General features: G+C 39.2%; 1 protein-coding gene across 3 annotated transcripts in view; it reads right to left on the reverse strand.

Moving 5' to 3' along the window:
• Window positions 1-3,267: 3,267 nt before the first annotated feature.
• Window positions 3,268-14,925, reverse strand: part of SATB1 (SATB homeobox 1) — a 70,338-nt gene continuing 58,680 nt past the window's right edge. The window contains exons 9-11 of one of the 3 annotated variants that reach the window (XM_075705347.1): window positions 6,993-7,196; window positions 4,651-4,653; window positions 3,268-3,770 (exon numbers count right to left, since the gene is read on the reverse strand). In XM_075705347.1, the coding sequence (XP_075561462.1) occupies window positions 3,288-3,770; window positions 4,651-4,653; window positions 6,993-7,196 (690 nt within the window). In that variant the 3' untranslated portion in view covers window positions 3,268-3,287. Of the gene's footprint in view, window positions 3,771-4,650; window positions 4,654-6,393; window positions 6,490-6,992; window positions 7,197-14,925 lie in introns of all 3 variants that reach the window. The other 2 variants (XM_009482617.2, XM_075705346.1) reach the window with 2 other exon arrangements.

The raw sequence follows: 14,925 nt of genomic DNA on the forward strand, positions 1-14,925 counted from the left end.
GGCCTGATTTCTTAATCTTTGCAGAAATGGGAAGTTTTTTGTAGGATTATGCCAGATGGGGAGAAAAAGGAACAGAAAAGGACATAAGGTAATTTTCTAGGTAGTCTAACCAGTCCATGAGTCAAAGTGGCATATGCTTGTAGTAGCTTAACTCCTAACAGTATAAATCTCTCTCATCCACATAAAGTTGGGATTGTTAATACTCATATCACCTTTGAAAATGCTGCTAAGGATTTAACAAAAACGCTTTTGGTCACTGAGGCCAAGTTAAAAGACTACTCGCCGCCCACCCACTGCGACACAAAAATGCACTGATTTAAACCTCTGTGCAGGTAATATGTGACTGCAGAGGCTGAACTACTTGGAAGATAACCTCAGCTAGGCTAGGAGAAAGGAAAACGAAGATAATGGAAAAGAAACAGCTATAATAACCATCTGCAAGCACACATGGCCTCTACTTCAGCACCCATAAAACTTAAAAGGATAAAAGAAAAGGAAATTGCTTTCAAAAATAGCAAAGACAATTTTATAAACATTTCTTCTTATGCTTTTATAGGGTGTTGGACTTGTTACCCTGTTTCTGGTATGAGTGCTGCATGTATTAGCTTTTAGCGTGGAGAGAGGTATGTGCCAGGAAAGTGGCATATTTGTTTAAAAGTTGTTTTGGTTTTTTTTTCTTAAGCAGCCCTATTGTAATGGTCACTTGGCACTTCAGCCAGCCCAAGGGTGCCAGTGGTATTGTCCTGCACATGAAATCAGCTTGCATTGCCTGGGCTACATTTCATCCTCTCCCATGGCTGCGAACAGGGATCTGCCCTAACACTGAGCAGCTGTGGGCCTGCACAAAGCAATGATCCCATTTGAAGTAAGTGAAGAAATCCAACGGTGACCACAGTGGCTTCCCTGGACTAGGCTTAGGTTTTGCCCTTTTGCAACCAGCATAGCTTTGGGCTATCAATAGCTTTATAGATATTACAAGTCCCTTAAGCAAGGGCATAGTTCGACTGTCCTTTTGGACTGCAATGCCAAATTACACATCCGTGTCCCTCCTAAGGCTTGTTTTCCTCCCAGAGTGATACTAAGGCTCTTTTCTTTTAACTGGACTGGATGCCAAGCCCAAATCATGGTGCAGCCCCAACACAGTCCCGGGAGCAGCCGAGAGGCGCTGCAGCTGGGAGCTGCTCAAGGAACCCCAAGGGCGCTGCGACAAGAGGACCCGGGCAACCTGCAGCAGTTTTAAACATATGGAATGAAAACCTGCTTTGTTGCCTAATACGTATCTTCCTAAAGAACTTAATGGAGCTAAAAGGAGAAATTTGCTGCAACCTAAGAGTCATTTGGGCCTTTGAAACTCATCCTAAGTTTTGCAAACTTTTAGTCATTTTAGAAGAGCTGAGCTGAATTCGACTCCCAAATCGCACTGGGTGTAAGTTGTTTCTCTCCTAGGAAAAGAGAGTAACAGTGTGTGCTTCACAACTTTCAGCTGCAGATTTCTCTCTAGCCTAGACATGAGTCTTGCATAAATTCAGAGCTCACCAATTATTATGGCTTTATCAAGAACCTTACTAGTGATCATTAAAAATAATCTTGCTTAGAAGGGGACTGCTATGTGCAAAGCCCATCTTTCCTATTTACTTTCTGACTATTAATGGGTTTTTTTAGTGTTTATACATTAGTGCAAGGAATAGTGTTAGCATAATTCTAGTGTAAAATAAAACCAACTGTATCCATTATAAGTGCATTACTGCCAGGAACTGTAAATATGTTTATGCCTGATAGCCTTTTGACTCAATAATATCCTGCTATCTCTGTTGGGCAGGCAAGTTTTTAAACCAAGAAAAGACAGGTTATGATTTTCATAACCAAATTGTGTTTCTTTTTGAAGTATGTTATCTAAATTCAAATTTTAAGAAGGTCATTAAAAAAATCTGCCCGTGATTTGAAAGGAGAACAATTGAAATGTCATCTTCAAAGTGGTGGCAAGGAGGTACGATGTGCACTAAGAACAAGTTATTCCTCCCAGATATACACATACGCAGACAAACCCTGCCATATCATACCATACAAACAATTTTAATTGTGTAGTTACAGTCAATAACCACTCCTAGTCAGAACATTTCTGCATAAAGAAAATTGTGATACACTTATAAAAACAGCCAGCTGTAACAAAATAACTGGTGTTTTCATAGCAATAAACTCATAAAAAAGAAATACACCTTTATACAGAAAATTTATACAGCTGTAGCTTTAAAATTGATTGTAAACCAAAGGAAGACACATTGCAAACATCAATTATTTTCACATTAATTGCATAAGTTTCTAAGGTGATCTATTAGTTTTATTTACCTAAGCTTATTTGCATGATAGTAAAAATTGCATACAACAATAAGAGTGAAGCTTATAGTATGAATTGCTTGGATAACATAGAGCACTTTTTATAGGCAACTGTGTAAAGCACATTTTCTCTATTTAAAACTTTTAAGACACTTTGTTTTACTGCCCATCAAAATACATTTATAAATAGAAAAAAAATCAGTATGATAACAAGAGAAGCAATATTACATTTAACGGAAACTTCCAAAAAAATTAATTACAACATGATGCTGCAGGATCTACAAATAAATAATGAGGACTAAATTGTGTTTCACATTTTCTTTTTCATTTTCTTTAAAACCATGTAACAATGAGAATGGAAAAAAAAAAATACAGTGACCTTTATTTCCAAAAGAAAACAAATCTGAATTACGGCAGTGCCATATAATACAAGGCATTTGTTGGCATATGTTATCTTTAAACTGCATTCCACAGTCTATAGTTCTTTCGTAACATACAATAGAACAAGAGTAACAAACTCTTTTTTATTTTATTTTTTTAAATAAATGTGAGTTTCCAAAGATCAAGTGTGGAGTGCTACAGTAATAATTAAAAAACAAGAACAAAACAGAAACAAAAAACAGTAAATCACAAAAGTTGTAATGCTTGTCTGAAGGCTCCAGAATCAAAATCACTGGTATCATGCTTATTGGGTACACTCACAGTGTATCCAGTGAACACAAATTAATATCAAACAATCCTCAACGCTTCATCTGTTGCTGCGAAGCAGTTTGTAAAACAGAGTAAAACATCTAGTGCAGTCTGCATTATCCTTTTTTCAACTTTTGTGCAAGTTTTGGAAGATTCATTGGCCAAACAATGAATAATAAAGGTTTTTGACAGAACGCAAGATGGAATTTTCATTTCATTAGTAAATACCAGTGGCACTGTTGAAAGAAAATAATACTTTTAGATCAGTCTTTCAATTCAGCATTAATCTCTGTGTTCCCTTCTACTGATAACTCTTCTTCTAGTTTAACTGAAAAAAGTGTGTTTGCATTTTTGTCTTGGACGCTGTCTTCTAAATCCTTGAGCAACTCTTCGTCTTTGTACTCTGCAACATCCACCTCCAAACCAGAATTGTCCTTCAGCTTCCCATGGTGCTTGAGATAGTATCGCTGGTTCTGAAAGAACTTGATAATGGTGTACTTGGGCAGGTCAAGCTGAGCGGAGAGAGTCTGGATTGCTTCTTCATCTGGGTACAGGCCTACGTCTTGTATGAAACTCTGTAGGATCCCTAGGGCTTCAACAGAAATCTTTGTTCGCGGTCGGGGTTTCTGACGATTTTCATCCTCAGATTCAGCTGGTGATGCTACTGTCGGTTGCCTTGGGGGTAGTCTGGGACCTGGTTGCTGTTGCTGTTGCTGTTGTTGCTGTTGTTGCTGTTGCTGCTGCTGCTGCAAGACAAAGCACAGCATTTTTTTTGTATGTGTATTCTTGCTCATATTTTGTGTTACCAAGAAAATCCGGGGGGGGGGAAATTGCAAAGCTATAAACAAAGGCTTAGTAAGTTTAAATGACAAAAAGGAAAAAAAAAAAAAAAAAAGAAAAAAGAAAAAAAAAGGCCCATTATTGCTGAACCAGAATTAAAATATGAGTTAGTAACTCTCTGCATATCTTGCATGTGTCTGTATGTGTGTGAGCAGAGACGAGGGATAAAGGGATGGTGGGGTACGGACAGAGAGGTAGAAGGAAAACACCGGCTTTGTCTCACTGAAAGCGCCGATGACGAGACACCGGCACGGTTTAGCTGACAAATTTTAATGAACATGCTCCATGAGTCAAGTGCAGACAAGACAAAATGCTAAGTAGGTGACATAGTACAGGATTAACTTGACCAGCTTAGCCAGAACTGTAGCAAGGGCAAAGTGAGAAAAGTGCCGGATGAGGGCAAACGCACAGGAGCTCTGCCAGCAGCAGCAGCTGCTGCCCAAAAACGAGGGCTGCAAATCCCTAGCAATAGCTGGACTAAGGGACTGGGGGGATCAGGGAGAAGGAGAGCATTTTAGCGAAGTGTGGAAACATCCCACTACTGATCTGACCTTAGCATGCACTGAAGTCTTGTCAAACTTGCAAACGTTACGACAGAATGCGTCAGCTGGAAGCGCCTAATGTCACGCTGTCAAATCCAGCCTCGGCAAGGACAAAGAGATCTGGAGGTAGGAAATCTGTATTTCCCTTTCCGGCTCTGACCTCTCTTGCCTGTGGTCTCAGAGAGGATCTGTCTTGCCTGTGCTCAAGTATCCCAACGTATAAACAGGGAACAAACATATTTACCTGCTTCTGTGTTTGTGCTGGGGATTATTTAGTTAATATTTATAAAGCACTAAGATGCAAAGCTCTAAATAAGTTGCACTATTATTATTAGAAGGGAACACGCTGCATTCCAAAAACTCAGGCAATAAAAATGAGCCAGTATGCACATCAGAAGAGTAAGATAAAGCAAATCATGATGTAAATAATTAACAAGAGCTTAAAATGAAGTTTTGCAAGCATGGATTCAGAAACATTCTTAAAAGGTGAGGCACTGAGCCCCAGGGACAGAAATGTTTTTCTCATCCATCACTGGAGTACAGTATATTATAAGATCATGTTTAAAATCAAAAGTAAATTTATCAGCTACTGGTTTTGTTGACAATTCTTTTGCTTCACAGCACAGGAAGCACTGGTTAGTAAGATATTTTGGGTCAGCAAATTTCTTGTCATATGGTACAAACCACCAGTTATTAAAAAACAACAGCAGCAAAACAAGCAGTTGCTATCACTACATTTCATTTCCCTTTGTGAGTCTCCCCTCGACAATTTTTTGTGTGTCGGTAGTGGTTTCCAAGCTTCCAGTTGCAGCTCACTTGCAGACCCTAAGAAACACAAAATACTGTACGAATAGTATAAATATTGGAGGAATTACAATTCTGTCCACAGTGCCACTCGTGATTATGGAGACTTCGCATATATGTGTCTCAACACCCGGTTTAGAAGCCACTGCTTTAAGTCATCTTCTTGTAAGATCTGACACAAATGCTAGTGGAATTAGGGCTCTTGCCTCATCCCTATTCACATCCTTTCATGTTTTATGGTCTGTGAACAGCCCCATTCAAGGCTTCAATCCCAAAGAGATTCAAGACTACTCCCAGCACATTAAATTCTTACAAGACTGGAGGCTTTGTATATACAGTTTGAAAACTTGTGTCTCAGCTACATATTTATGCATCTACAACAACTACCATGTAGAAGAGCAGAGACAAAACTCAGGCCCAATCTCCCAATCCTTACTCTTACGTCATATCAAGATATTACAATGCAACTCCTTATCTGAATAGTATTTGTGAGATCAAACACACAACTTTTATCAACAAGGCAAGAGAATCTAAATAAGTGGCATAGTGGTTGAATGTTTATACTGTGCATAAGCTTCTCCTTTTATCCCCTTAAGAAGCGATTTTATTAGAAACAATGTACATTTTCAAACAAGTGCTGTTTTATTACTTAATATAGATCTTTCTCTCTCTTTTTGCTAAATCAAACAGCAAGTTTCCAGGCTTTCACAATTATTTTAGTACTTGATATCCTAAGGGATTGTCTTATTCAGTTTGCTTTATCTTTAATATACACTCGTGTTGTTTCTGGCTGCGAGATAACTCTATCCTTCCTAGCTTCGTAAATATTTTTCTGTATAGGTAATACAAATGATACACTGGGTCTCAGCTGAGGTTGGGAAAGCACGGGGTAATACCTGCCCTTTAAGAGGGAGCAGTTAAAAGGCTGACCTCAGGTCTTTCGTGAGAAGGGATTAAAGGGTCCCCAGCTCAGCGAGGCAGCAGTCCACACTGAAGACCTGGGCTACAATATTTAGCAGAACAGCCAGCCACGCTCCCGGTGCACGGTGCCCGTGCAGCCCCCGGAGGAGAAGGCAAAGCCGGGGCTCCCCTGGAGCGGAGGGCGGCTGTTTCCAAGCCCCATGGCGTGGGTCCTGCGTCCCCTCCTCTGTCTCCCTGACACGGTGCCCTTGTGCCAGCTCACCTGTGGAGCAGCACCCAGCCAAGGTCCAGCGGTCAGCAGGCCTGGTAAGAAAGCGCCTCTATGCTCTCCTTTCCCAAGGGTGGTGGGAGAGGGGCTCTGAAGGAAAAACAAACAAACATTCACTCACCCCAGCTTCGACTGGGGTTAAAGTGGGATGAGGAATCCCCTTCCCTTCACTCCTACGCGGGGCGAGCCGCCACTGTTGAGGGCTTGAGCTTGGCTTTGGAACAGCGGCGCAACGAGGTCCTCCCGCTTCGCTGGGAAGGCGCTTGACAGCCGGTGCCAAACGCCTCTGCCTTTCGGTCCTGACGCCTGTCTAGCCAGGGACAGCCAGCACGGCGGCTCGCCCTGCCCGGCACGCAGGTGCCTCCGTGCCACCACGTCCACGCACGTTTGTGCGAAACCACCCAACCGAAACAAAAACTGCGGGTGGTCGCACGCTCTCCTTTGGACTCTGGTGGCGGATGGCAGCGCGCTCTTATCTCGCACCAGGAGACCTGCATTTAGCCTGGCCGGGAGGAAAGAAACACTAATTTCCTTTGCTCCGTTTAAAGCTTTATTTACTTAGCGCTCTGTGGGATTGGCCAAGGTAAACTAACCTGAATCTGTTCTGCTGGCACATGGATAATGTGGGAAGGCCTGTCACCATGGTGATGAACTGCATTGCTTTCTTGTTCATAAATGGCATCACGTTCAGGCTGAGGAAGACTGAGGAACCTTCGGATCATGGAGAGATTCTCCCAGAGGGTCCTGTTCTCTGGTGAGGGATCTTCTTTCCAACGTAACAGCTCACAGAGCCACCCCTTGAAGATAACACCAGCAAAACATTAGTTTTTTTCCTCACTCCACGAGGGGCAAAACGAGGGTGAAACGTGTACTTTAGCGGCATGGCATTCTCTCACGCTTTCCCCCAGTGAGAAAGGGCTTTCCCTGTAAAGGCTGGGCTTAAAGCAAACACTGACACACTGAGAGGCTGCCACGCCATGTCACAGACCCTCACCGGCCGCAAGCGTTTTGGAAAGCACCTTCCCCTTGGTCCCGCACCACAGCGCTGTTGTTTGTTTGCTTAGAAACAAACCCGTGGATGAAGGCAGAATCGCTTGCACGCTCCCCTCCACGGGATAGGGGTTTCACTGACCCCAGTCTATTCTCTCTGCTGCCTATTTTCTTTTATGCAAGGCTACACCCATCCAAGAGCATCGACGCTGTCTTTCGGGAGCCGGTAGATTGTCCGCTGAGCAAGTTTTAAAATCCTGGTACTACTACTCAAAACAAGAAAGTACTTCAAATATCTACCCTGACTGTAGGGCTGCCTAATGTAAATCATAGCAGTAGCAAAGCTCCCTAATGTCCTTTCAAGAGACAGGAATCCTTTGACTACATGCAGTCAAGTAATATATTCTTCCTATCTGCTACCAGTAGAGGTGCCTCTGCAGGTGAACTTCTTTCAGGTGATAGATGATTATCTGTTTCAGGATTTTTCTCATAGACCCAGAGAAAAACAGTCTCTCAGTTTTATGTACACTGTTAGGGCTTGGAGGGGAGCAAGATATGCTCAAGCTTCTGATATACCCTTTATACCAAGATATGCTCAAGCTTCTGATACACCCTTTATACCATTTCCACATCACAGGACAGCAAGTTGCCTAAGATTTTACCTACTCTCATTCAGACATGGTTTGGGGGTACATACTATGAAGCTGGCTACAGGATTCCCTGCAAGAACTGCAGCAGTTGCTAATTTGCTTCCAAAAGAGGCATACAAGTTCATCTTGAAAATTTAACAATTGTTTTCTTACGTCTTCTTAAAATTTAATTGAGGATTCTTTTTCTTAATTGCGCACTGGTAGTTTTAAAAGAGTGCAAATGCTCTAGCTAGCACAGTATGCATCAGCAGCAATTTTTTGGTATATTAAAATTTAGAAACAAAATATTACATATATAAAACATGCATACTTCCTTTCTTTTAGCTTCAAGGATCTGTTTTCAAAACTAGGTCCATGCAATTTTATTTCTTAATGCTGTAGGAAAGATAATGTGACATTTTATTGAATCAACAAATAATATAAATGTACAGAAGCTTTTAGATCCTTTTTATATGTACTGGTAGTTGAGAAGTGGTTTATCCAGACTAGTTTACTACTAGATACAATAGATACATAGATACAATATAGATATGTATTTTCTTGAACACATTCATATCTTTAGCTAACAGTTAATAAATGCAGCGTAAAAATATTGCCACGATAGGAAGAGGTGAAAATAAACAAATAATCTTAATGCATTCATATTGTATAAGAAAATATTTAGTGAGGTGTGTATAAAAATTTGAAGTATATTCTCTTGGATACAAGTGGAAAACTGAACAAATGACACAGGAGAAAACGCCCCCGAGAAATAGAAATAATCAAAATGACAAATGTTAGAGACATGGTAGTACCAGAGCTGAGAAAGCAAACATTTACACGGGGCCAAAATCTGCCGGGTGCTCACTAGGTGTGCTAGGGAAGGAGGAGAGAGGGAGGAGAAGGGTGGCAGCAGAAGGGCCCCCTTGCACCCGAAGGATGGAGCGCACCCCATTCCTTGACCATGCGCTAAGGGTGCATGCCGGGTACCGCCCCAGGGCTTAGGAAGCTGGGCCAAATGCCTTCATATAGAGTGCATAACGTACAGCCTGTCCCAGCTGGAGTCATATGGCACGTTTTTAAAACAGTAGCAAGGGTCTGTGAATTCTCCCTCCCCGTCGTAAGGCGCCCTGGGATGCATTAGCAGGTTAATGTATGAACTCTCCCTGCCCCTAATAAAACCAACACCTTGCTAGTGGTTCTCTGCCCACCTTGCTTCCATGGGGACATGTGCTGGATTATGCTCAACAGCTGTATTAGTTTTCTGCAGCAAGTTCAAAGATGTGCAATCAGAAAACACGGGTAGGTTGTTGGTGATGGAGGGGAGAAGAAAACGAAGAGAAACAAATCTAGATTTTTTAATTGAAATGCAGTTATAAAACTTTGAATTAAAAAAAAACCCCAAAACCAAACAGCCTGCGCCGAAGCATGAAAATTGCCCTTTGGTTGTCTGGAGTCTGCACTGCTTCCCATTGAAACTGTTGGTCCTCTTTCTAATGGTGGTGAGACAGAGAGCAGAGCTGACTATCACAGCAGTTCTTCTAAAATTACAGTGACAGAAATAATTTTTTTGGTCTTCATGGTTTATTTCTGGAAATATTTATCAAAGTCGATCTCAGAAATATTCTCAGGAGAGACAGTGAATGGGTAGTTACAGAGGCTATAGGGTTTTACTTTGTTAGGAGACTATAAACTTTATACCAATATGCTTTCTTTTGGTTCAAAGCAAGCAAATAAAACCGCAATTATCTCCTTTCATTTCAGGTTCAGAATTCTCTATCTGACATAAAGGTCATTCATAAAAGTCCACTAAATGAGCATATATGAAATGTTCTTGTAAATTTTAGGAAAAGTAATCACAGAGACTTTTCTAACGGTGATTTTTAAGTTACGTAAAATTTGTAAGTTTTGTTTCCATTTGATCTAAAGAAGTATGAACTGTTGTAGTTAATGCAGTTGAATTTACAAGTGAACCTAACAAGGCTGATTTTTCTCCTCTTGCACTCATTTAAATCTAGAGCAATCTCTGTCTAGTTCAAATAATTTATTCTGAAGGAGGGCTTGGACCACTGTTTTTTCATGTCTTTATAGTCTCACAGGAAGTGGAAAGGACCATAAAATAATAAGGAAATATTTATAACTCGGATTAGATCACAACTGGTTTATACAGCATATATATATAGTACATTGTTAAATAAACACAGCCTTAAAATAATTAAGCCGATACTTCTATGCACCAAGGCAAACCCCCCAAAACTCTGCAATGACATTGGGAACAACCTTGATTTTAAAACAGAGTAAATTTGCCAGGCAACATTACACTGAATATAAAGAGAGTACAAAGCAAAATATAAACATTAGCCACATGTAAATATGTTTGGAGAACTTTCAGGATGTTACTACTTTTCAAACTGACAAAGTTTAATTTGACACCTTCTGTTCTAAAACCTTTGTTTCTATTCGAAATCACGCCTTTAGCTGCTATCAATCACTATGCTCTCCCTATTACTTAAAATACTGGCATGGGCCCTGGATAAGCTGAAAATGCCATGCAGATGAATTCTGAGATAATATGTTCAAACCTGTTATATACAACACAAATCCTGTAAAGTTATGTATTGTAAACCTACATTTATTGGGAACTAAAAGTCTTAAATCCATCTGCTACAAAGAAAATACTGTTATGCACTTTCAAGTAACCAAGTACCATCTGCAAAGGTCTTGCTACAGTAAGCAAGAAAATGGTGAAAAAAAAAAAAGATGCTAAACCTAAGATATTTAAAATAAATAAGAGTCTTCTGTCTGGTTTTCTGATAGGGATTTAGTTAAGAAACATAAGACATTAGAGGGAAAAAAACCTGTGAAAGCTGAACTGCCAAACTATTGCAGGAAAAGCGCAAGGAGGATAACTGCCAAACATTACTCTGCAAGACCCATGAGCATGCTTATTTTAAGGACAGCATCTATGCATTTCATGTATGTATCCAAATGCTATTTTATTCAGTCTGACCTGTGCTGTGTTTAAATAAAACCTTCTGCTCTTTCACATAGAGTTTCTAACAAACTATTCTTGTATTCTGGTATCTTTTGTATTAAAAGAAAAAAAAAAAAAAAGGATAACTGAAATCTGCATTTAAGGTGTATACACCAATTCTAACTAGATCAAAGAGGGTAGCGTTACCCTCATGAAAGATGTTTTCTGGGCAAGGCTTTCCAAATCAGCAACAAACACATCTAGTCTGGGAAGAAAGGGCTTCAAGGTGGAGCAACTGAACTCTTTTGTTTGGTGAATTTGTGATAGTGATAATAATTTGCCAAATTATGAATATTTCTTACAGAATAACTAACAAAGACTCCAACATTTTTTAAAAGAGCTGTAATTTGAATCTAAGAAGGCAAAACAATTTAGAGTATCAATGCTAAGATACAAACAGTTTTTCTTTGGTATAGTATATCTAAGATTATTTTGTATCATTCTCTGGGGCATATAGTATAATAAAAATATACGGTGTTAAAAGAAATCAGTCTAAATAGGGAGGTATTTGATACAAACATTTTAGCAGAAAGTGTGAATTGCATTTCAGCATCTACCGTGAACAAAGACTAAGTACATAATCCATTAAACAGTACTTCTAACTCAAAAAAATTGAGTATTGTAGACTAAACTAAAGTAAGCATTTTGAATGAGCACATTTTCAGCAACTAACTATAAAGCTAGCAATTTATCATTCAGCAAATAATTTTCTACTTTTAAAAGAATCTGTAAGTGTTACTTATGCTAATGAAGACTGTTTTTAATCTGCCCACAAACATGCTAATAGAGGGCAATTTTTTTTTTATTTACAATGCTGAAGGCACTCCAGTTTATAGAACACAGATATGAAATTACACTTGGCAAAATGGGCTCTTAATTGTCTGAGCAACCCAAATCCTTCACCTTTAACACAAAAGCTTATAGACAAAACAGAGGAAAAGAACTCATGAACTAAACTTTAAATATTGACTTTTTCCCCTTCAAAAGCCATCCAACTTGCTTTACAAATCTCATTTTTGTTCCAAATGGCTGCATTCATCATAGATATTTCCATTTCTTTTCAAAACAGAATCCACGTACAGAAGAGAAGAAAAAAGGCCGACATCACCACTACAGTACCTGCACATAGTCTTAGTCTTTAGTATTAAACTTGTAAGCTGCTCAGAAAGGTTGCTTTTGGAAAAGTCATAATACTTTGAACGAGATACATAATGGTAGCAAAGGAGTACTGAAAGCATTTTAAATTATTTACTAGGTTAAAAGGGTGAAATGTACTTTAAATACATCAAATTTCATCATCTGGGCCATTTTTTGGTGGCAAAGTGGTATTGATCTTTCCAAATGCTTAAAATTAACTATTTCCAGAAGGTCATTATTTGATTAAAGGCATTAAAGTTGAGGGCAAGAAATGATGCACTTTGTCTTCTTTCCCATTCAAATAATCATGTAATTTAATCAGAACTATCCTTTCATGTCCTGTAATAAAAATGTTTGTCTTAAGATATTGTTCTTTACCTAACATATTAACCTTTAAATGTTATGAAGTTCTTAAGAATAATCTCTGCTTAGAGAAGATTCTTCCATAATGCAATGAAAGGATCTCCAGCATTTAAATTGATAAGGCCAAATTTCCCCTACACATTGATTGGAAAACGCATTAAACCCTTCAACTGAGATTCCTCACGGTGTTCAAGAGGATCGAAAATTCAGGGAGTTCTGAATGAGTAAGCTCATGCATATGGCATTGAGAAGCAAAATAAACAAACGTCATTTCAGCACAAACAAATACGACAAATAAGTAACAATGGACGCTGCTTTAATTTATCTGGGAAATGCTGTTTGTGTTACATCTGTATTATCCAGAAAAATAGAGCAGGGAACACCCACCACAGGGTAAAAATAGAGCATTTAATTCAAAATTCATTTTCAGGCTGAGATTACCTAAATCTGACTTCTTTCTGGGTAAAATACCTGTGGTTTCAGACATGGGAACAAGCCTAGATGATGACAGCGGTCCTTTTTAGCCTTAAATATTCTTCTGGAATTTCCTGACTGGAGGAAAATTTATTCTGACTGCAGGTTTATCTTTCCTAAAATACATAAATTGTCCTGGTTATCTCCTATGCAAAGCTGAACAGACCTGAATGCTTCACAGAGAACTGAAGTCTATTAAAAGAAAGACCACTGGATATTTTTATAAAATTTTTGGAAAACTAATAATCTACCAGATTTAGTAGTTTTTGATACTGACCAACACATTTGTTAGTGAAAACCTTTCCAGTTTAGCTTTTATTTTCAAGTAATTTTAAGCACTGACTTCTGTGAGGCACACACCTTTGAGTAATTTTTGAAACTGCTGTGAATGTTCAATACCATGGGATTTCCCTATTTCTCTCACAAAACTGTGTGTCTTTAATTCAAGAAGCAAAAGCTGTTTTTCAGCCTGTTCCAGAAGATGAGTAGGGATACCACAATACAAATGCCTCTTCTTGAGATGTGGCCTAAAGTGATAATAAATGTTCCCAGAAAGATGGTTGCCTTAGTATTTTATTTACACTAATCAGCCTTAAGTTTCAGACTTTGCCTTTGAGCGTTCCCCTAAATCAGAGAAAGTTTGAAACCTGAAGCTGTCCTTTATCTCCAGATATTTCTGGTTTATCTGTTTTACTGGCTTTCATTACTAGAACATTGAAAGGGGAAGCCAGATGTGAATTTTAAGTAAATCTGTATCTGCCATCGTAATAGATGAGATTTAGCAAAACAAACAAACTGAAAACCCCACAACCTCACAGGGCTTTTCAGAAGAAAGGTAAACTTCACTAGCAGGAAGAACTTCCTTTGAAGAATACTGAAACAGATTATGCCGTTTCCTTAAATTTCTTATCCAACCTACTATTCAGCTGCACCATCTGTCTGGATGTTATCTCCACCTCTTCTTTGGGTTGTGAAAAACAAATGACCAAACAGCTAGCAGTGGTACTGACAGTATTTCACCGCAATTTTTTTGTGACATTTTAGGGGAAAAGGATTCCTAACGTCTCTTCTTCTCTCTGCCTTTTCTCCTCTCTAGCTGCAGCACTTAAAAATGAAATACATATTTCTATTCTTGTAAACAACCAAACAAATAAATAGGAAAAGGAAGCTTGCTAAAGCCACCTCTAAAATTCAATGACAAGCAGCAAACAAGTACAGAAACAGATGACCTGGAGAGCTGTGGCCCTGTTCCCGCAGTCTCGTCTGTCATATTAGAGCACTCCGTCTACCCGGAGCCACGGTGAGTGGCTAAAAGCCAGTGCTAACCGAAAAACTTGTCAGATTAATGTCTGAGGCTGTACCAAAACTTGTGGGTACGTTCCCTGTGTATGAGCACTTGAGATGTACCACCAGCTCGTGGAAAGAAAAAACCTAACCCATAACTCTAAAATGTTTTTATGACTGAAAACATACGTATCATTACTTTTTAGTTGAGTACAGCGGGAATTGAATAATCTAAATGAAGGGCTTCTCCCAAGCTTGGTTTCTCTGCTCTCAGCCTCCTCCACCTTTCCTTGCCCTTGTTCAAATGTATCTTTTTTGCACTACTGCCTTCAATTGCCTAGCAATGATAAATAGGCATAAGTCCTAATCAAAAACATAATATGCATGCCTTTGAAAATCTTACATAAAGTGCAACTACATTCGTATGTCAGAAGAAGGGGGAAAAGTAATAGATGCAAAACAACAGCGGGCGAAGCTTTCTCCTGCCTTCCTCTACTCCAGATCCTTCCTCTTTCACAAACATGCTTCAATTTGCATTGTAACCATGAGATACACACGACAAAAATGGACTTAACAATGAAAAAAAAAATCTAAACAAGAAACAACTGCTAATTA

The sequence above is a fragment of the Pelecanus crispus genome, chromosome 2, assembly GCF_030463565.1.
Source record: "Pelecanus crispus isolate bPelCri1 chromosome 2, bPelCri1.pri, whole genome shotgun sequence".
NCBI classification, from domain to species: Eukaryota; Metazoa; Chordata; class Aves; order Pelecaniformes; family Pelecanidae; genus Pelecanus; species Pelecanus crispus.